At 42.5% G+C, this 23,390-nt stretch overlaps 1 protein-coding gene across 5 annotated transcripts in view; it reads left to right on the plus strand.

Annotated features, from left to right (window-relative positions):
• The first annotated feature begins 892 nt into the window (after positions 1-892).
• LOC148038700 (putative serine/threonine-protein kinase SIS8) overlaps positions 893-23,390 on the plus strand; it is a 43,487-nt gene continuing 20,989 nt past the window's right edge. For 3 of the 5 annotated variants that reach the window (XR_015690197.1, XR_015690196.1, XM_087674404.1), the window contains exons 1-6: positions 899-2,330; positions 5,837-6,272; positions 11,283-11,388; positions 15,110-16,470; positions 16,690-16,730; positions 17,361-17,429. Coding sequence is in view for 3 of the 5 variants with exons in the window: in XM_087674404.1 (XP_087530530.1) it covers positions 1,737-2,330; positions 5,837-6,272; positions 11,283-11,388; positions 15,110-16,470; positions 16,690-16,730; positions 17,361-17,429 (2,607 nt within the window). In the remaining 2 variants the exon portion in view is untranslated. Of the gene's footprint in view, positions 2,331-5,836; positions 6,273-11,282; positions 11,389-15,109; positions 16,471-16,689; positions 16,731-17,360; positions 17,430-23,390 lie in introns of all 5 variants that reach the window. The other 2 variants (XM_087674423.1, XM_087674426.1) reach the window with 2 other exon arrangements.

The raw sequence follows: 23,390 nt of genomic DNA on the forward strand, positions 1-23,390 counted from the left end.
TTAAGAGAGCTAGGCTAGACAATATCAATTCAAAACATTGAGTTTCAAGCTAGCAATGACTTGTAAGAAGGCGAATGTGTTGGTGTCACCACATAGGCTTGACAAAGCTACTTTGAGATGATGAAAAGTACTTGAGTTGATGACGATAAAGAGGAAGAATGTGACTGGAGCATTGAGTGAGGGATTGATGGCTGAGCATATTGAAAGAAGGTGCCTTACATAAGAAGTTTTAGACAAATCCTGATTAGAATTCCTACATTGTGAATTATGGCAAATCATGAGGTTTTGCTTGGGAAGCATTGCAGAGCTAGCTAGGTGCGGTTAGGGGCAAGGGTTAGTGCATTTAGAAAAGAGCTCTTTTACCTTGTTTTTCCTGTAGTGTTCGACATCATGAGCTTCTACTGGGAGGCATCGTAGACCTAGCTAGGTGTGCTTCGAGGTAGGGCCCAGGGGGCACCTAGCTAGGTCTATGGCGCCTCCCGAGTAGCACACGAGAGGAAAAAACAAGGGAAAAGAGCCCTTTTTCTAAATGTGATAAACAATAATTATTATTTAAAAATGTGTACATCCATCCATCCATTGGTGGAAAAGAGTCCCTTTTCCCACATGGGAAACTGTCAGACTTATTGTGCTAGGGTTTTATTTAGTGAGAGTACCCAAAGGAGGTACCTACTACCCCAGGCTTAACTAGTTGTGTGTATGCGAAAGGAAAGGGAATCTATTGAAGGACCTGTGGTTGGAAAGGGGAAATGGGCAGAGAGAGAGAGAGAGAGAGAGGAAACTTGAAAGGCCCTTCGTCACGTCACGATCACCCGAGCACACGCATGCACTCACACACGCACACACAAACCTCTCTCTCGCTCTCTCTTACTCATGAGTCATCAGGTGGCCTCGGCGTGACGTGGCAGGCAGGGCGGGTGAGCTGGCCGCATTGACCTATGACGATGAATTGGCCTCTGTTCAACAATTCTAGGCTTGCTGCCCCCCTCATTTCCCGTGACCGAAACCCGAACCCAAATCCACAGACAGCACAAGGCGATACAGAACACAGAGACAGCGCTTAGAAAGAGAGGAGCTAGAGAGCCAGCAGAACAGGGGACAGAGAGAGAGAGAGAGGAGAGAGCTTAGAAAGAGAGGAGCTACAGAGAAACAGAGCAGAACAGGGGAGAGAGAGAGAGAGCTTTAGAAAGAGAGGAGCTACGGAAACAGAGCAGAACACAGACACGCACAGAGAGAGAGAGAGAGAGAGAGAGAGAGAGAGCACAAGGGAATGGGCCGCAAGATTCAGCCCCCCTCCTCTGAAAGGAACCTCCCGACGCACCCCACACGCAAATGGAGCTCCCATTGCCCTGCTACCCCTCTCTTCCCCCCTCTCCCTTTCCCCAATTTTGCCGCCTCTCCTCCCCGTCCTCCCTCCCCTTGATCCCCTCTCCCATGAGCCCCTCCCCTGCTGCTTGATCCCCCCCGTTCACACACACATCGCCATGGCCGATGCTGAAGATGATGGGATCCCTAACCTTCCCTCTCTAGATTCACATCATCATCCCCTTCCCTTTTGACCATCCCTCCCCCAGCGGTCCCCCATCCCTTTGCTGCTCATTGGAGCTCCCAAAACCCCCTTCTTTCCCCCTTCTTTATTATTATTATTATTAATTTTTTTTTGGGGAATGGCTTGCTTCCAGTATCGCCACTCGGGTATGTAGTCAAAGCAAGTCCCTCTACTTCCTATCACAGTCATGAAAAACCTGCTGCGTCTCCTCCACCTCGGAGGTAGTCAAGAAGACCCCGCAGACAGCTCAAAGAGCATGAGTTCGTCCTCCTCCAAGCACCGGTTCTCCTTCTCCGAGCCTGGATCTGGTGGTGGCAGCGGCGACTCGAAGGCCCTCTCCGGATTGTCAAACTGGCTCACTGCAGTAAAGAATACAGTCAACCCGCCTTCGGCATCCAATCAGAATGCTGGCACATCCAGGATAACAGGTGGAAGCCCCAAGAGCAAGAAGGAGGAGGGTGCTGGAATAACGACCAAAGCGGAAGATGACAGAGATAGCATACACGAACGGCATATTTCCACGCCAGCTGCAGAGGATTCAGTACACGAAAACATGGCAAGCATTGGAGGTGTTGGGACTCAAGCTGCCATGCTGCGGTTGGTAGATACACAGGCGCTCTCACTGGCAGATGTCGAGGAATATCAGATGCAGGTGGCCATGGCTCTCAGCGTGAGTGACGATCCAGAGGCAACTGCAATAGAGACCGCCAAGCAAATCAGTCTAGGTTCTGATCCAACTCTCAGTAACACGCCAGCAGAGGTTCTTGCATTCCGATATTGGGTATGCCTAATGATTGTGTTCCTGTTAATGATTGATCTGGGACAGCTGATTTGAGTAAAGGAGAGATCAAAGTGCTTTGTGAACTTTCTCTCTGTCTATATGCAGCTGTCATGTGATGAAGAGGATAGTTGGATTTCAACTGGAAGTTGGTAGTATGCATTGTGATTTAGGACGCACTGTTCCCTCCTGCATTTTGTTGGCAGATTGCAACTTGCGACCACTTCATTTCTACCAAAGAACTTGTGATTTTTCCAGGTCCTAGTGATTCATAAACATGCTCATTTTACAGGCACTTGGGTTGAAATGGGCACTTGGTAAAATCTGAAAACTTCTGTGTATGCAAGTCTCCCCACTTAAACATAAATTCATTTTGTCACTAAACCAATGAGATCTGTCAAGTATAGTTAGATGTCTTAGTCAACCGAATGAATATAAGAGATGAAGTAGGGCTTGTTGGCCGCTTGAAATTTGATGAGTCAATGCCTCTGCCCACATTAAATTCTCAACGGTGTTAGGATGAGTGTACTACTGATGTTCTGTAAATCCAATTGAGGTAAGCTATCTGACTCCCCTGATTAGTATTCAGAATGTCTGGCACGAATTGATAGTTGCTTCAATATCATTGCAAAAAGATTTTGTAAGTAATGGCCTTAGATTGCTCCAGCAATTGTAGGAAGTGACACTTCAAATTGGTACAATACTATGCTGATGATGGATAGGTCCAAGTTGACAAGACAGGCAATGGATGTTTGACTCCTGATATGGAGTGCATTGATCTCCAGGCTGGATGGAAGCTGGATGTAACAAATGGGTTGCACAGCTCTTAGGCAACTTGTTGATCATGATTAATTTGGGTCAGAAGGTCCTTTAAGTCGTATGATTACAGCTGTCAGCACTACTCTTCTTTGACAAGACTCTCTTCAAGGTTACTGCAAAGTTCACTATATGTCACGAGGCTGCAAACGGAGTGTACGTTTTTTAAGAAACAAATCCAATGGTCTCACAAAGACATAGCATATCTTGCTGGGGATGGTACTTTGGATGACTGGTCTGGAGGAGCAAACCTTTATTCTAACCTGAGGCTGCAGTGATGTAGCATAGCAATGTTTTAGAGGTGCATCTGTATGGATAGGGTAAAGCCATGCTTTTGCAAATTTTCTTGAAAAGGTTGAGCAGACATGGGATTTAGGTCCTAGGCTGGGAAATGGGCAACATGCAGGGGCAGAGAGAAAGCAGCACTCCAGAGTTTTGGGGTATTATTGAGAAATGATCAAACCTAACTTGTAGGGATACTGACCGCATTTCAATTAAGTACACAAAGGTCAGGGTATACTAGAGACAGAAGCACTTGAGAGTTTTGGGGCTTATTTAGAAATGATCAAACCTGGCTTGTAGTGATAATGATTGGGCATCTCAATAAAGTCCACAAACAAGCTTGGGCTATACTGAAAACAATCAGGTCTTCTGAGATGTCAAAGTTGTTTTCTCAATTTCAGCAGCCATTGAATGATTACTCAGTCTTTTAACTATGATAATTGTGTTATTGAAGTAATGATGTAAATGTAACTGCACAAAAAGTTACGCCATATTCAGAGTCTTTATGGGGTGTTGCTCCCTTGTAGTATAAAAGGCTGAGTAACAAGGTGACAGTTAAGGTAACAGGCGCTATGAGCTATGAATGCAAGTAATAGAATCACAGACTGTGGCACTCTGTCGGGAACCTGCACTGTGGTGTGTGATTAACGAGGGTGCTCAAAGATGTTTCAGCTATTTTAAGGCAGTGGTTTGTCTAGGAGCAGCTTTAAATTTTAAGGAAATCTGTAGACAATGGTTGACAACAGATGTGAACCTGCTTTGGTTGAGATTCTAACTAGGCTAGAGCCCTAGGAATACGATGTGAAGTCTGTAACTAATTTTTTCTGCTTGAGGCAGTTTCCAAGAATTATTAATTGCCAGGTGAGTGTAGTCTCTAGTGATGTGGGACTTGCATGGCAGTGCGTTGAATGTACATGCTATCATGCAACATATGCACAAGATGTGTCAGTGACTGCCTGGGCATGTACGAGGAATAGTAGTTAGTTTGGAAGTTGGAGCATTGTGAAAGCATCTCTGATCTCTGTGTGTCAATACCTAGTTGCATAGGGGGTGCACATTGGGCACATGCACATGTGACTCCTCTGATGATTTTAAGCTTCGATATTTGGAAGACTGTAAGATACCTTAAGGAAGATATTGCTGGGCACAGAGAGACAAGTTTCTCATAGTTCCATAACTACTGAGCAATTGTACAAGTGTTTGCAGAGCACGAATAGAAAGTGCAAATAACAGAAGGCTGAAATCCAGTTATGAAAACTTCACAAATATTACCAGCATGGCATATGGTTTTGGGGGTACTAGCTACTCCTAGTGGATTCCTGAAGATCCAGCTTGTAGTGTTTCGAAAAAAAGGGTTTGTCTTGTTCCAATCTTGGTTTATTTTGTGGAAGAATATTTGGTCTCGCAAAATGATTTTGGTACTTCTTGGAAATCAAGTACTCAATGCTTACCAGCTCGAATAATGATACAATGTACATTAATGTCTCTGAAGGAATCAAAATCTTGTAGACACCAAGAGGAGAAGACTGCCCTGTTCCAGTTGGATAGTGAAAGGAGAAGTAAGCACCCGCTCTCTCCCCAAGATGTCGATGTGAATGGGGGAAAGAAGCAGTACCCGAGGAAGAAGAGTGAACTGCATGTCTGCCTGAGGATTGCCGAACGATCCAAGTCTCTGCTCTGATCAACCGATAGGTCCTGTAAGGGCTAGTGACAACCTGGGAAAAAATAAGCTAGGAGCATGTGCCTGTTTCCAGTTAATTTGTTTCCTATGCACAGGGAGTAACATTGTCTGCTGGAGAGGCATGTGGTTGGAACTTGGTAAGACTGAAGTCAGATGTATAACATGAGCACTTTTCAGGATAAGTGTGGTTATTTTGTAAAGGCTGCTCCAATAGTTGTTCCAATAATGAGGTCTACATTCAGGGGCAGTACTCATTTTTAATTAGCTCCAGGAACCTAGTTTTGAAGTTTGACCTAGATATGTTCAAAACTTGTTCTGCATTATGAAAACATTGTGACTCTGTCTTGTGCGATGGATTTCATCCATCTTTTGCATTTGTTTTGCATTATCTGCTCCCCATTGTCCTCTACACATATTTTAAAGGTAGATGCTGTATGTGACACAATCTTGAATTTCGTATCACAGTAGTTTTGAAGTCTGAATTAGATTGAACCAGTTTCAGCAGGATTCATTTTTATGCTCAATGCTTGCTTCTGCAGTGTGAAAACATTGTGTCACTCTCTTGTGCAATGGATTTTGTCTGTCTTTTGCAATGGTTTTTCATTATCTGCTCACCATTGTCTTCTACACACATTATTTAGGTAAGTGCTCTAGGTTATAAAGACTTGAATTTCACAGCACAGAAGGACAAGTTTGTTTACTGCTTTAACATTGCCTTTGTGCCATGCAGAAATACAATTGCCTTAACTACGATGATAAGGTTATGGATGGATTTTATGATGTCTATGGAGTAGTCTCAGACACATCTTCAGAAACAATGCCTGCCCTTGTGGATTTGCAAGAAACCCCTGTTTCAGATCAGATGACATGGGAAGTTGTATTGGTGAATAGAGCAACTGATCCGGAACTGGTCAAGATTGAGCAGAAGGCTTTGGCTGCAGCTGCAAGCTGTGAGGTTGTCACCATTGGGTTGCAACAGAGTACCTTGATCCAGAAGATCGCTGATATTGTGGTTGATCGCATGGGTGGTCGAGTGGTTGATACTGATTTGCTTCTCAAAAGGTGGAGAATTAACAGTACAGAACTCAGATCTTCTTTGGGGAATATTGTGCTACCTTTGGGGTGCTTACAAGTAGGACTTGCTCGGCATCGGACACTTCTATTTAAGTTAAGAATACACACTGAGGTCTTAAATGTAGCTGTCCAGTGCTTTGTTTTAGAAATTGAAAACTTCATTTGTAGTTTCATTTTGGCTTAATAGAGAACTGATAGCTCTTTTTGCTTGATAAATAGTGATGCTGCACTACATTTTATAATTTTATCTTTGTCATGCAATATTAGGTGCTACAAGTTTGGCATCAACATCTTCATCTCAATTCTTCTAACCTTAATGTCTCTTTGTGGTTCATTTTCAGTATCCTTCGTTCAATGCCAGAAGTTGTAATTCACTTCTGAATGTTTGCAAGCAGAGTCTATTGCCTGTAGCACAACTATACTTGTGTGAGGGAGGTCCTGTTATCTGTATGAAAATCTGCTGTTGGTCGATTGTTGAAATATCTTGTTTGAGCTTATTGAGTTCACTCTCTTTGGTTATGGAGAGTGTTACTTTTATCACTGTGATCTGCAATTGGATTGAATGTTTTACCCTGGATAACTTTCTGGAAGAAAGGGTAATGAGTACCTCCGTACTACATAATTGCAGTGGGTTTGGCTATGACAACTATGCCTGAATTTTAGTGCCCTCTCACATTGTTTTGTGCGAATGTTTTTTGGGCTCACCCTTATTCCGAAGTTTGACAACAGATTCATGGCAACATCATCTTTTGTTATGTTAATGGTGGCTTCAAAAGCTTTTCCATTTCTGTTTTTGAGATTTAAGGATTATTGTTGATTGAACTTAGTGTGTCTTGGCACATTTGCTATGTTCTTTGGGCTTGTTTTTCCAGTCTTGCATTTGGTATCCTATCAAGTCATTTATTTTATGATATAGTTAGAAAACACATCAGGTTGCAGTATTATGAAGTCTCTAAGAAGTAGAAATGTTTAATTAATGAAATTGAAAGATAGCATTGAATTGAATGTCTGAAATCAGGAGTTGTATTATGGATGAACAGTGAATTGGTAGCATTTTTTTGTTAGCAGTTGTGTCATTCCATGTCTCTCTCCTTGTTCGTGTCCTGGTTGTGAGCCTCTGTCTCAATTGGATGAGAATATTCAGAGCTCTAGCAGTGGTCATGTTCTTCAGTCCTGTTTGTGCTTGGCAGTGTTCATCTGTGACATGTACAGTGGTGGGAGCCCCTAGGGTGCTCAGCCTTGGTAGTCAAGCAGCCATGATCATTATTTTTCATCCCTAAGAGTAAGTAGTCACCTTTTTCTTTGTTTTTTCCTTGCAGGTGGCATTTTTGTTTTGTGTTGGTCTAACTTGATTTACACAAGGTTGGCCAGGACTGTAGCAGGCGTGCCTGTTATGGCCGCTGTTGGCTAGATTCATGTGCTTTTGCCTATAAGCTTTGTCTTTTCCTTGCTGGTCATTACGATTCCATCCGCACCATTGTGGTCACTTTTGCTGCAACTTTGGAGTTTTGCTTCTCCAGCCAGCCTTTTTCTCCCTCCTCTCTGCTCATTGTCAGATCTTCTCTTTCCTCTCTCCTCCCTGTGGTGACCTGTCCTCCTTGGTTCAGCATTATGTGCAGTCCTGTTTTCTTTATGATTGCTCTGGTTTTGTGTTCCATTCTCTGTTTTCTCTCTCTCTCTCTCTCTCTCTCTCTCTCTCTCTCTCTCTCAGTTGCACTGTTGCTTCTGCGTGTTCACTCACATGGTATCATTGCCAAGTGTGAGAGATACTGCTGTCTTTCCTGTCTTCTCCCTCCCTTTCTTTAGAAAAGCTTTGGTGGTGCCTCATCTGCATCTTCAGCTGCTGGTCATCTTTGGTCAGCCCTTCTTCGATCTTTGAGTTTCCCATCCCCTGGCAGGTGCATCCTCAGCCCATATCCCCTTTCTTTTCTTAGAGATATCTTCATCATATTGGATTATTAGGACTGGGAAGATGGATAGAGTCGGCTTGCAAATCATCAAGATCATTTGCCCTTTCCTTATCACTCCCTAACCCCTTCTCTTCTCCTTGCCTCTCTTCAAAGACATTGATTTCTCTCAAGCCACCCTTTGTTTAGGTGCACGTCCTGCCTAAATTTCCCCAAGGCGAGAAGTGGATGAAATGAGCTAGTCACTTTGGAGTTGCAAGGTTGAGGCCATCTTTATATCTCCTTCAAAACTGCCTTAGAAACCACAACTTTGCCCCTAGTGCACAGCTGGCAACCATTAGGGTTATTCTTGCTCTTTCTAGCCATAGGCAATTGCCTATCTATGAAATTGATGTGAAATTAAGCTATTGTCAAAATATATATTAGGGTTTTGAGCAAACCCCTTAGCCACCAACCTAACCTTGTGCTTGTCCCAAGATTAGTTTTTATGATATTTTGATTGGAGTACCCACTTCACTCCAATAACTTTGTATTGGCTGGTGAAGGCACCAACTTCCATGTACCATTTTGATTAATGGCCTCTATTTCTTGCTCCTTGCCTTTGCGCCAACAGTCGTGCTGTAAAGGTTCTCCAATCGATGTTGTATCCCTATCTTCCATAGCATGGATCATCAACGTGTAGTTGGTGTGCAACAACTCTCCCAAATGGGCTTGATGTACGACTCCCACTCTTGTGGGATACCCTTAATACTTGTATCTGAGAGGGTTCGATGAGCCAATCGGGGAGGAGGCCAATACTCCTCTCGCTTCACAATCTTGAAAATTGGGTTTGGAAAACCTACTGGCTGTGAAAGGTGTGATCCTCCTCCTTTAGAGCCTTAGTCTTTGATGGCTCATGATGAATTGGTGGTAGCAACCACTTGTTGCATGGATCTTCTTAAATAGGGTGCTTCAACACACCCCTTTGAAGTTGGAAATTCCATGAAACCTCATGTCTTGTGTAGATGTCACGAGTCTCTAGATTATACAATAGGTAGGTTACTGATTGGGTGTTGTTGCCCATGAACAAATTGCATGATGCCTTCGGATCCATTTTCCATCTCTTCTCCTTTGGAATGTGGACATATGTGTCAGATCCAAAGATCTTGAAATAAGAAACATCAGGTTTAGTACCAAAATATGCCTCAAAAGGTGTCGTGCTTGGAATTGCTGAAAAAGAGGTTCTGTTAAGGGTGTGAACAGCTGTGTGTCCCAACACCCCCTTTATGGATGGGATGCTTGTATTGGCAAACTCTTGATGTATCCCTCAATCCACATAGAATTGAGCATTTTCCTTGGAGGTATACTTGCCCCTGCTCTCAACTTTAATGACCTTCAGCTTCTGCCTATATTGTGTTTCTTCATAGATCAGTTATTCTTGAAAGAGAAAGAATGCTTATGACTTCAATTGCAAAAAGAAAGCCTATGTCATCCTGCTGAAATCATTCACAATGAGTGTAAGATACTTACTCCCTTTGAGGGTCTCTTGTTGCATAGATCCACACAAATCTGTGAAGATCAACTCCAATGGGTTGTTGGCCTGGCCGACTGCTGCCTGCTCCCTGCCTGCTCCCTGCCTGGCCTGCCTGTCCATCTGCCTGTCGGGCCTGTCTGCCTTTGTGCCCTCTGTAGAGGAGTTGATTCTTTAACAACTTTGGCATTTCCATGTTGTTCCATCCATACCTTCCTGACTACCTTCCTTTCTCCTAGCCACATGCTCCATCCCACCCTCTCTCTCCTTTGGTGGTTCCCTCCAACCCTCTATCCCTTTTAGAGGGTTATTTTTGATTCCCACACCATGACCTTTCTTTTAGCTCAGGAGGGGGAACTTCAGGATCTTGAGGAGCTCCTTTAGGGTTTCACACTCTTATAAGGCCTATAACTTCTTTAACTCTTTCCTCAAGCATTCTCCCTTGCTGCTTGCATGCCTATCCCATGCCCTTTGTTCTTTGATGTTTTGATTTGGCAGGTGAGTTTTTTGATGCTCTCGATAGCTCCTTGCTATCATCATCTGATTGAGCCGGTGATTTGGCTCAGGATCGAAGGATGTTCTTTGTGTGACCCTTCCATAGCCTTCCACGATGCCATTAGCACCTTCAGGCCTTGTGTTTCCTCTAGTTTCTGTTGGAGAGGGGGTCATGGTCTTTGGCTGGATCTCAACTTCAACAGATGAGATGGACGTTAGTTCTTTTGCTATCCTTGGATCCATTGCAGTCTTTTGGCAGTCTTTTGGAGCTTTCTTTGGGGATGTTCATGGTATTCAAGTTCTTTTGTGAGCTATTCCTGTCTTGTTCCAGCTTCTCTACTCATTATACTTCAGCCACACCTAGGATATGAGAGGGGATGTTAGCAACCATGTCATTCCATGTCTCTCTCAACGTTTATTTCTTGGATTGAGCCTCCATTTGCGTCCAAGAAGGACATTTGGAGCTCTACCACTGATCATGTTCACATTTTTTTGTCTGTTCTCCACAGTGTTCATTAGTGAGATTTGTGGTAGTGGCTGCCTGTAGATCAGTCAGCCTTGGTAGTTGTGCAGCTCTGATCGTTGTCCAGCTGTTCTTGACTTCTGAGGACTAGTTTCAACTTTTTTCTTTGCTTTTTGAACCTGATTTACACCAGGTTGGCCAGGTTTATAGCAGCTTGGCCCTTTATGGCATCTGTCAGCCAGATTCATCTGCTTTTTCCTATTTTGTAGGCTTATTTTCTTTCTTGCTGAACTGTCGTCATCATCACGACCCCATCCTCACCATCGTGGCACTTTTGCTGCTGTTTGGAGTTTGTTTCTCCGGCCAGTCTTTTTCTCCCTCCTCTCTTCTCATCGTCAGATCTTTTCTCTCCCTCTTTTCATCCATCCGGCTTCCTCATTCATCCTACCCTCCGTTGGCATTTGTACAGGGGCCCAGCGTGTTTTCAATACTGTGTGCAGTCCTGTTTTCTTCATCATTATTTAGGTTTTGTGATCCATTCTCTATGTTCTCTCTTTCTGCCCAGTTGCACTGTTGCTTTGGCTTATGCACTCGCATCCTTTGTAACTGCATATCTGCTAGGCAGTTTGTCTGCTTTGTGTGTTGTTGATAGCTACAGATACAACTGTTGGAGTCCTGCTGTCCTTTCAGGTGGGATAAGAAATTGATAAAATAAATATTTCTCTTCAGATTCTGGCTGATGCTGTTGGGATTCCTTGTCAGCTAGTCAAAGGCAAGCAATACAGTGGTAGTGATGAAGGTTCAGTCAACATTATAAAGATTGACGGCGCCAGGTTAGTATCTCAAATTGAAGCTTCTGGAATGTCCTGGATTTTATGAGTTGGCTGTTATTTTATAGTTTAGATGCATTGAAAGTGAGATTTGCACCCAAAAGATTAAGTGGAGTTATACCTATGAAAGATGTCCAAGAAAATTATGCTCTAGGATTTTTTTGAATTTCTTTGATGTCTGCAAGACGGAAGAGAAGAAGTCTGGTTTACAAAATATGACTAGATTTAGGGCTGGTCAAGTTTGTCTGTATGAGGATTGTGCTTCAAGAGTCAATACCAAGAATAGAGTTGGATGACAAGCTTGAAGGTGGGATGTTGGAATAGCCGCACTGTCAAGTCATTAAAGCATGTGAAGTGTAGATTATGATCTTACTTTTCCAACCAATGTGACCCAGCAATGTTTTATGTAGCTACTATAATCACCCTATTACAACAACTAATTTCTATAGAATTTTGGGCAGATTTAGGTACTAAAGCAATGATGTTTCAGGGTCCTGAAAGCTGCAACTCAATGAGAACTGAATGTCATTGACATTTTCTTCTATAAGGAGTTTTTATGAAGTCGAATTTCTGCTGATCAATGTGAAGGTCTATGCTTTTGACATTGGTTTGATGAAGGAAGAGAAAAACTTGGTTGCAGTGTATAGTTTTACTTTTTTGAAGCATAATCTCCACTTTTCTCTTTTGTTTGAAGCACCATCCGTTTTTAAAATAAAGGTAATTGTGGTATATGAAAGCTGTTTGAGCTCCAAGTTAAAGTAAAATCTTGTCAGTTGTTTAGAAACTTGAAAAACATTGGTACTTTTGCTACTTACAGCAACTAGTGACAGTGTTCCAAGGCTCATGTGTATACCTGCAAGTGAGATGTGGCCATAAAGCATCAATGTCAAGGAGATGGTTGTTTCTCATAACTTAAGAAAATCTGGTTGCTGTTACAATACGAATGTTTTATTTATGATTGTTGCATGACTTATAAAATAATGATATGTTGATTGAGAGCATAAGTAAGAAAACAGCATGAGGAGAACCGTTCAGCATGGGTTTTTGAGAAACCGCTGGATTATTTTTGATACCTCTCACATAGACAAGGTTCATTACACCTAAGAATGGCTGCCGAGAACTTTGGGAACATTGTATCAGTATTCTATAGAATGCCAGCAAGACAAGTTTTGCTTGAGGTGTCGATTTCCTACCTTCGATATGGTTACACATATTTTACTGGATACCTAAAATTTCCCTTGTACATGACACATAGGTTGCCCTATCTGATTCCTTTCACAAAATATGTGGTCTTGGGGGAATGCACATCATCAAGAGCTTCGACGTGCCTATGTATCCAAGGGATGGAAAGAGAATGCAGAAGACTCCTGATTGGCACAAGGGTAGAGACCTCTCATTCTAAGAAAAGTGTTGAAGTTATTATGACGGTGTATCAGTGGCTGTGAATACTAAGTAGTCAGAAAGTCCTAATCAGCTAACATGGTTGGCCAAATCATTGACTATGACCATGCAGGGCTATTATTAAGGTCTAAGACTCCATTCATGAAAGCCCTTCTTATGGCCGGCCTGAATTTACTTGTCTTTTGCTATCAATGAGTGGAGGCTCTTTCTCAAGGCTTGAATTATATGTTGCAAGAGAGTATTAAACGAGTAGACTGTTTCATATGCACTTGGCTCTTCAAGAACCTTAAAGAGTTCACCTCATCTGAAGGGTATTTCATGTGCAAGATGTGGCTTATTCAAATAACCATGTGATTTCTTCCTCCACAGACCCTGCACTGTATAGGTTGGAATGCACTATCTGCCTAGTTGGAGGAGATTAAATATTACAACATGATATACCAGCAGAAAGCTAGTATGCAAGAATGTGCAAAATCAGCTCATTGTGATGGTTATTTGCTTCTGATACATGGCTAAGCTAGTCAAGTGGTGGAAAATAAGTATAAATGGGATTTACAAGAGCTAGCTTTTGCTGAACACAGAGTTCTTCCTTCAATGCTTAGTCCTTTTGTTTGTACAAGGCATACAAGGCCAATAAAATACCTAACCAAATCTTCCTGAAATAGGCAGCATTTTCAATTTATAGATTTGTGAAACATTGCATGTGTCCACTCTTTCTTGCCTTTGCTGGTAGGGTCTGAAAAGCAGATCACTTTATTCTAGATGGGAGAATGATTGTACTTAACATGCATTATTGGTACATGGTTCTTGCATCAGATCAGCCCTGTGCTGTTATGGTTGCGGACACACATCTTGATTTTTCTAAATTTCTAGTGAACTCTTTTGACAAGAGCCAACTTCCAAACATAGATTGTGGAAAATGCTTCGCTGCTGTACTGGTAGTAGTGACTTTCCTGGCATGCGCTTCTCTAGGAAGTTTTGGATAGTCAGCAGATATGTCAGGTGCTTGCTTGATTTTGTGGCCATGGGGCATTATGGGTACTTGGAGTCGATTGAAATAAGCTGGTCTTATAGTCCTTGGGGTTGACAACACTTGTACACTTGTCAATCTGAATCAATCAGTGTGTGATAGTGATTGAGCTCTCTTATGTTTTCCCAGAGTTTTTGGAGAAGACCTGTCATATGCAGGGCTCCTTTTTTTAATAGTCAAGCAAAGAAAGAATGGCTCAATCAATAAAAACTGTGCATGTGCATACATTCCATTGTAGTGTGTTGCTTTTGGGGGACTGGTACTGGAAGTATTAAGAGCAGGTGTACAGTGCATATTGGCGATGAGGGTGGCGAGCTTGAAGCAGCGTACATATCAAGTGGGGATCATGAGTCACTGGTTCAATTGCTGTTTGCTGGCTAATTCAGATCTCACATAATCTGCTCCAGACAGCTGGGTAATCAGATCTGCAAGGATGACATGGGGTATATATTAAAGTGGCTGCATGTTGTTCAAATAGGAAACTTATGTGCAAACAACTTGGGCTTGCAAGTGAGCTCAAATTTGGTGTGTCCAGACCTGCATTTTTTGACAGCCATTTTGTTCAGGTGGGTTTCACACAAGGAGTATGACTGCTTTGATCATGAGAAAGCAAGGCCATTTACAGAGTTTGTGACTATTGTGACCTTCAAATCAATGTAATTTGCTGAAACTTTGTGAGCAGAAGTACTGGAACTTATATTATTTGGTGCTTCTGATCATAACACAAGCAAACTGAAGGTTAACTTTTAAGTCAATGTAATTTGCAGAAACTTTGCATGCAGAAGTATTGTGACTTACGTGATTTGGGGCTTGAGATTATAGTCCGAGCAAACTGAATCTGCTTATATAGTAAACATAAGATGATCAAAATAAGTGTGAGAGACTTTCCAGTCTGACAAACGACAGTTGTGGCTGAAGTTTAGTTGCATTTCTGCAAGGTGTTGAAACAAAGAGAATGTTTTCTACACTGTTCTTGATTGTAAACTTCTTGATTGTGAGCTATGAGAGAGTCTCTCACATGGGGAATCTTTCCTTTGTATAGTAAAGTGATCGAAACATTGGGGAAGCAGGAGCCAGGAATTTGAAAGTAAAAGATGACAACAAAATGAATAAGAAAATCTAACAGTGAAATGATTAAGGCCTTGAAGAAGTAATCTAATATCATAACTTCATTATTTGATATAATGTCCGACTGTATTCAGCATGGGGGAAAGGGGGTGAAGGTAGTGAGGGAGGGTGGAGGGAGAATAAGGAGGGATATTTGGGGGGAGCCTCATGATGTTCATACTGCAGGGAGTTTATTATTGATTTGATGGGAGCTCCGGGGACACTTCTTCCTTCTGATGTTTCAGGTCCTGTAACAGTCTCATATGGTAGCCTGGAGGGTGACAAAATGAGCACAAGTGTGACAGGATCTCTGATGCCACAATTAAGTAAGAACACTTTGATGGATGAAAGGAAGCTTGGCTCCTGTGTTGGACTAACTTTAGAAACTGATGAACTTGGTAAAAAACAGCTACAAGAAGTAAAGTCTGTTGAAAGACACCAGAGTGAACCAAAGGAGCCGAAAGGGGTGGAAAATCTTCCAGTCCGCCATGCTGGGGGGAGAGCGGGTCATCCTGGCTTGCACTTTAGGTCACCTTCATGGACAGAAGGTTTAGGATCAGCCGGTGTGAACATGAAAGCAAAGGATGCTTCTCAATACATGATAGTTGCTGCCAAAGAGAACCCTGAGTTTGCTCAGAAGCTTCATGATGTGTTACTTGAGAGTGGTGTAGAAGCTCCTGCTCACTTGTTTACAGAAGTTTCTCCTAAAGAGCTCCAAGCACAAATTAGTGATGATGTCAAGTTTTTGGAGGAAAAGCAGAAACGCAAAGTTGCCAAGGGTACTGCAGTTCGAAGGAAAGAAAGTAGTAGTGTGGGTCCTGGTCGACCTCCTTCTCCCTCATCTTCTCAGAGCTCAAGCTTGGATGAGGGTGGTAAAGACAGGCTGCAGCGATTGAATTCTGTTGAAGGATTGGGAGAAAGGCGGCCGTTAGAGTCTGCATATTTGAACCCCTCTCCCAATTCATCACCAGCCTCAACGTCATCTTCAGGAGCTGGTGCTGTTCAATCTTCTATTACTGTTGCACCTGCAGCAGCTGTAGTTAGCTTGGTACAGGAGAACTTAGCACCTGAAATCATAAAACATGTTCCTGTAGCTGCAGCAGCAGCAGCAACTGCTGCGGTTGTGGCTTCTTCAATGGTAGTGGCAGCTGCAAAGTCAGATATGCCAGAGCCGACCCTTGAAGTACCTGTTGCAGCAGCTGCAACAGCAACTGCTGCTGTTGTTGTTGCGACTACTGCTGTGGCAGGGAGGCGGTTGGAACTTTATGACTCTTTCCCGGATGCAGTAAATGAGGAGGATGCTGAAAAGGCTAGTCATGATGGAAGTGTTGAGAGACAAGATGAAGCGGATGCAGGTGTGAAAAGTCCAGTGGACATTCCTAATGAGGGCCAGAACACTGGCAGTGGGGACAAAATAGCAGAAGAAGAAAGAGTTTCAGACAAGTCTACTGGGTCGATGAGTGCGAGATCAGACCCTGTTCTTGACGATGTGTCTGAATGGGAGATCCCCTGGGAAGATCTTGTGATTGGTGAGCGAATTGGGCTTGGTGAGTCAATTGTCCTTTGGGTGCAATGCTGATCTTTGAAGTCGTCCTAGCACAACATTCCTTATTTTTTTTTTTCCTGCTACTAATGATAACTGTGGGACACTTGGGATTTGCAGTCTCTTCTGCATGTCTAGTGAGCAGCATCACTTGCTCAATTTTATCAGAGAGATTTTTATTTGAGTGGCTAGTTGCTCTAATCTTACCTTGTGTTTTGAGCAGGTTCTTATGGGGAGGTTTATCGTGGCGATTGGCATGGCACTGTAGGTGTTTATTTCTATGATATGTCCTGTGTTTTCAAAATGTCCTATGGTTTTTGCTGCACCCTAGAGATGCCTGGCAGTAAAGATGCAAGAGTATGCATATGCAGAAACACATGTTTTATTAATTCTAGAGGTGCAGCAAGTTGCTTTAAACTCTATCAGCACCGTGTTCTCCTTTTCTGTCTTTTTATAGTAACTTATTCCCTTGAAGGGATGGTGCATCCAACTAGGTGCTGAAATTATTGTACGTAATTTACATTTTACATTTTCCTCAGAACCCCTGTTTTACAGTTCTATTGCAGTTTTTACCTTGTCTATCTACATAGGTTTAAGGATGGAATCTTCTCATTATGTTTAAACTTACCTGTTTGATTATTAAATTCATCGAATGTAACTCTCGTATGATGCAGTTTCATGTGGTATGAGTTAGGCCTTTATGTAATTTCATGTTCTTATATCGAAGTATCAGAGCTTCTATGCTAGGATTGATTAAGAGGATGTTGCTGTACAGGAATGTCATATGCATCTTTTTAATCCAGAATTATGCTTGGTTTGGAAAAGGGACATCAGTGTGGGCCTGTACTGGCTTATTTAGCAGTTCTGACAGCTGATATAATTTAAAACTTACAGGAGGTTGCAGTCAAAAAGTTTCTCGATCAAGATATCTCAGGAGATGCACTCGAAGAATTTCGAAGTGAGGTAAACATAATTCTTATACTTTCTGGTTCTTCCATTGCTTCTGTCGAAAGGTGCCCAAGATCGTCCATGTTAGCACTTCTGTTTTTCTCTCCATGTATCATGATAAATAACAACACTTCTGCATTTAGTTGTTAGTGCTAGGATTACTTTTTAGATTGAGGTTGTTTGGAATTATTCCACTACCTTACGTGCTATGACTTTTTTAGTGATCTTTCACAAGTGAAAGAGATCTCTCCAACTATTATGAGGTTTTTGAGAGCAAAAAGATTATAGCTTGTGTACGGTGGTAGTGTTATTTGATCAGAATTTGTTTTGAACATTTGGAATGCAAAGCTGCCAACTTTTGACCATACCTAGTGGCCGATGATAAATATTTGCTGTGCAACTGTCATTAGACCTATACTCTATTAAATGCTGTTGGGGTTTCTCTTGTGAGGCGCTCGTAGTGAGTCCTTTTGGCTCTCATTTGTGTGATTTTGACTCTTGTCCCACTTGTAGCCTATATAAACGCAACCCTATTTGGCATTGTTCACTTGCTCTTGGTTGGTGCTTCATTCTTGGCCTCAATAGTTGTGAGTGTTCTTGGTGGTTGGATAGTTATGGGGAATGGGGAAATAAAAGTAGAAATGGAAATAGGGATGGAAACAGAAATGGCCAAAATTTGGAGGCTCGGGGAGTTTTTAGTAATTATAGGCATGAGAAAGGGCAGAAATGCTTACGGGAACAGATTTGGAAACAGAAATGTTGCAACATTTCCGGGTGTTTCTAGTAACTATGCCTTGCGGTAACTCATGTGATTTGTTAACTTCTTTGTATCATTGTATTCTCTTGGTAGGTAGCATTTGTTGAGTATCAAGAGGGAGTGTTGAAATATGTATGCTACTCTATATGATGCCATAGGGATTTCTCTTGTAGACAATTATAGTGGGTTCTCTCGATTCTTGTCCATGATGTGACTCTTTCAAGTCTCGTTTGTCAGAAATTGACCCAGCTATGGAGGAGAGAGAAATGAGAGAGTGAGAGTAGATATTGTGAGCTGAAACAATAGATTGTACTTGCTGAACTGAAAGTGATAGAATGAAAGCACAACCTTAGGTCTAAGGTAGACGAAACCCCTCGTTCAACTGAAGTTAGCTAACTTTAGAACTAACTCTAAATGTGGTGATACAATTTATGAACTTAGTTGCATTTACATTTTGGAAACTAACTAGCTAAAACATTGGGCATTGCCCATAGAATTGGAGAATTCTAATACTTTCCTATAGTGCCAATGTGATGGAAGTACAATAGATCATTCACTAAAGGGTAGTAAGTTCAAGGACTTTTGAAAAAATTCAACTTCTCATGAGGTAGTGCTTTGATGAATATGTTGGTAACATTTTCTTGTGTAGGAATATAGCTCTTGCATAGCATCTCTTTGACATAATGGTAATATACCTCAATGTGTTTCGTGCAAGCATGAAACCAAGTTTTTGTGTTGTTGTAATAGCACTCTTACTATCAGAAAGAATGGGCATAGGACCATTATGCATTAGATAGTGAAGTATGCTAAAGTGCTAAGTATTGAAAGTCCAAGAGTCAGAGGCGCGACCCAAATAAAATTGTAGATCAGCCAACAATCTACGTGGCCATGCATATTTCACTATCGGTGTGAAGTCTGCCTTGTACTCAGCCTTGCAAGACGAGGTAGCCATTGTAAGTTGTTTCTTCCTTAGCCATGAAATGCATGAGCGGCCTAGAAAGAAAGTGTCCACTAGTAGACAACTTGGTGTCTAAATCACTAGCTTAATCTGAATTGCTGTAAGTTTAAAGCGCAAGTCTTTTCCCATGGGAAATAATAAAGCATGTGACTCAATACCTTGTAAATATCTAAAGATTTGCTTGACAGCTTGCCAATGTACTGTCCACGGATTGTGTATGAATCTATTCACCTGGGATATTGCAAACTATTTGTTAGGACTTGTGTTGCAAAGGTAAATAAGACAGGCCAATAGTGTGGCTCTAAATTGCAACATCAGACATCTCTTCAGCATAATGCATGGATAGCTTGAGCCTTGGGTCTATAGGAGTGCACATAGGTAATTTTGCTTATTAAACCTATGCAAAAGCTTATCCACATATCGACAATACCTTTTGACAATGTTGACAATACCTATTTTTCTTAGGTACATTGTGCTACCAAGGTTTGAGTTGAGACTGGGAGTTTGCTTGTGATTTCCCTATTTGATTTTGATTTTGATTTTGATTTGAAGTTTGATTTTGTTTACCCTTTGCTTGTTGCCCCTTCTGAGAATGAGCAACAAGAGTCCTCTTTGAGGGATTATTCATAAGAGACTAATCAAATAGCCGTGCATAATGCAATAGTTGACACTCAAATTCATAGAATGTGGATAAAATGGACAAGGAAACCACTTGCCGTACAAAATTAATATATTTATGCGGCATCTTATTAAGAAACAATGTGACTTGATCATCAAAGGACTTAGGAGTCCTTGTAGTGGAGAATTTGGCAAGAAGTTGCGATACTCAGCCAACTTGACTTTCAAGACATCTCGATTAGAGATTTTGAATATCTGAAGCTTATGGTCAAGATTTATTTGACGGGTCCTATCTTGAGCTGCATAGCGATCAATCAAGTGTACCCATCGCTTTGATGCTAAGTCAAATTGCTAAAGCTAAGAATGATAGTTAGGCAATAAGCCTTGCATTAGCGCAACAATAGCGGAGGCATTTCTAGCCTTCCATGAGTGGACGACCTTGTATGGAATAAGTCCAGGATCGGGTTGGGGTTCCAACCCTTGCACAAGATACCATAGGTTCTGTGAGTCAAGGATATGTCTCATCAAGTTCGACCAAGTGGTAAAGTTTGACCCGTTAAAATGAGTATTGTCACTGAATGCATGCTTGGCGGAAGACGAGGTAGAACCAAGAGGTATCGAGAATGTGGATTAAGATGGATGTAGAGGATAAGATGGTGGTGGCGGTGGTGGAGGTGTCTGATAAGGAGGAGGAGGGGGGGAGAGGAAGCAGGTAGAAATAGACTATGAGTGTTCAATGAATGCTGATTGATACAGAGGCATTGGAACATGAATGTTTCCATAAGGTGCCGGGGGAGGTGGAGGCACTAGGACACTTAAGCCTTGTCCAAACAATGGCTGGGACACAACATAATGACCAGAGGGTCCACCAAGTAATGCCATTGAGGTAAACTGTGGCACCAATTGATCCACACTTGGGGGAGACTAGGGGAAATACCCAAGCTGCAATGATCCCAAAAGTGTGTGAGAAAGAGGTGGCCCGCTGAGGAAGAGATGAGGTCATAACGACCGCAAAAACCCCTCAATGTGGTGAATGAAAGCACATATGATTCTACATGAGATGCAAAATGCAGTGCACTTAATGGAGGGTGAAAGGATGTGGTAGCGGAATAAGAGGGTAGGATGGGAGGGAATAAGAGGGTGGGATGGGAGGGAGATTGAATGGATTTGTGATAGGTGAGGATGTGGTAAATAATGTGGGCTCCTTATGGCCATGAAATGCATTAAATTGAAATGATGATGATGAAGATACACTTGCTTCACTTTGACCTTTGAAAACAAAATTGTTTGAATTTAAAGAAGAGGAATGAGTACTCACAATTCCTTGCTTCAACTGCTTACTTAGTTTGGAGTTTATAAAGAAATTTTTGTCTTTCTCATTACTTAAAGACAAATTATTTGGCATATGTTCTTCGTCATGAAAATCATCCATATCAATAGGAGAAGGGGAATCATCTTTAACAGAATTTGAAATGGTAGATATACTTGGCACCGAAGAGAATAAGTATGAAGGCAATAGAGTGTACTCTATGCTAGTTTCGACTTGTGGGTGGCCAGTTCTAAGTGGAGATTCCGCCCTTTCTCCATGGTAAAGGGTGAAATTCAAACTTACCTTCTATCTGCTATTGGGCTCTATGCATCAAAATGAGATCGTACTTAGCTATAGTGATCTTGTAAGGTCGTGGAACTCCATGGTAGTCAATGTCTGTGTGGCCATGTCGGGAGCTTGTGAAGCAGGCTGTGAGGCCTATACTGACTCATTCCTCTATGGATTTAGCTCGGATGTAAGAAGCGGTGCGGAAGTAGTGTTTGAAGTCACCTGCCGTTTTGTTGTTCTTGCTTTTTGTGTAGAGCTTTCACATAAATGCCTAGGTTTCTCTCAGAGAACTCGGCTCTGATACCATGTGAAGAAAATACCCTAACACAGAAACACAAATGATACCATACGACAAAGCAGAGATTGATAGAAGAACATAGTTAGGGTTAGGGTAACTCAGAGACAATGAACGAAGTGATATGACTATTGAATATACAATGCTCATGCAACAAACACACTATGCAATGAATGAATACTATACATCAAACTCTTGTATCTCGAGGATCAGGGTAGGGGTGATGAGTTGGAGAGTGTGTTGTACTTTGAACAGATTCTCAATTGCAGCAAGGTAGCCTCTAGACATCAAACGCCAACAAACATAGCCAAGGAAGGTTGGGTCTAATGCAAATGGCAGTGCAAGAGAGAGAAAGACTAAAAACGTAGGTGAGGAGAGAGAAAGACTAAAAACGTTAATGAGGAGAGAGAAAATAGTGAATGTAGCTGGGAGGAGAGAGAAGACAACAGCGATAGGCTGAGGAGATGATGGTGACAGTTGGAGGAGAGAGAATCTATAGGGAGGTAGTTGGGGCTGGCAAATGCAGTAGTATGCTGATTTGGCAGGCTATATGACAGCTGGATGATCGACAACAGCACATTGATGATAGAGGGTTGGAAATAGGGGCCAGATGAGTGAAGACTGCAATGGACAACTTGGACTATGATGTCCTCCACAAACGGGGTATGGGGAGCAAGCTGAAAACACCTGAAACCATAGCAGCTAAGAAACACGTTTCTTTGAATTTGAAACTTACGAAACGTTTCTTAAAGTACAAAACGTTTCTAAGAGTAAAAAAGGTAGGTGTTTTTTTTTGTGAGTTGGAACCCAAAACATGGTTTTTTTTGTGAGAGTGCGCAGCGAAAGAAGAACACGAACACAGAGGAGAGGAGAGAGGAAGCAGAGAATGAAGGAAGAAAATCTGCACTGACTGAGATGAATGCTGAATACACTGGAATGGACAGAACAGTCCCTGCACGCAGCCCGGAGCGTCAGTGAGGGAACCAGGACAGACTGGAAGCAGAGGCAACACCACTGCCGGAGACGGAGACGGAGGGAGGAGTGCTGAACCTGCAGAGCATGAATGAGATGAATGCTGGACTGACTGGGGGGGCAGCTATAAATAGCCCCCAGCCAGCAAACTGGCCGACCAGCTAAACTGGCCGACCAGCTAAACTGGCCGACCTGGCCAGATCTGGCCGACTATGGCCAGATCTGGTCCGACTGGCCAGTTCTGGTCCGACTGACCAGAACTGGTCCGACTGCCCAAAATAATGGGCAGTCACCCCAAAAACAGCCCAGATCTGGGCTGTAAAATGCCCAGGGCTGCATACAGACTAAGGCAGCCTGAAAACACACTGACAGAGCTCCTCTGTCTCCTGTCAGACTTTGACAGGAGCTCACAACCAGGAGATGACAGACTGAGACTAAATAAGAGCAGGCTAACACCCCCTCTCAACTCCTGGGAGAGTCTGAAGACCCAAGAACCGCATGTGATGAAGCAAAGAAGCCTGAGGCAAAGGCTTCGTAAAGAGATCAGCTGCATTGGCCGCCGTAGGACAATAGACCACCCCCAGCTCCGAATCCACGATCCATTCTCGAACATAGTGATACTGAACCTCAATGTGCTTCGTACGAGCATGAAACACCGGGTTCTTGGCCAGAGCAAGAGCACTCTGGTTATCCACGCGCAGCTCCGTAGGTCCGGTCTGGGAAAAGCCAATCTCCGCGAGTAAGCGACGGAGCCAAACTGCCTCCATAGTGGTCGAACA

The sequence above is a fragment of the Lygodium microphyllum genome, chromosome 3, assembly GCF_053477565.2.
Source record: "Lygodium microphyllum isolate KBCC chromosome 3, Lygodium_microphyllum_v1.1.10, whole genome shotgun sequence".
NCBI lineage: Eukaryota > Viridiplantae > Streptophyta > Polypodiopsida > Schizaeales > Lygodiaceae > Lygodium > Lygodium microphyllum.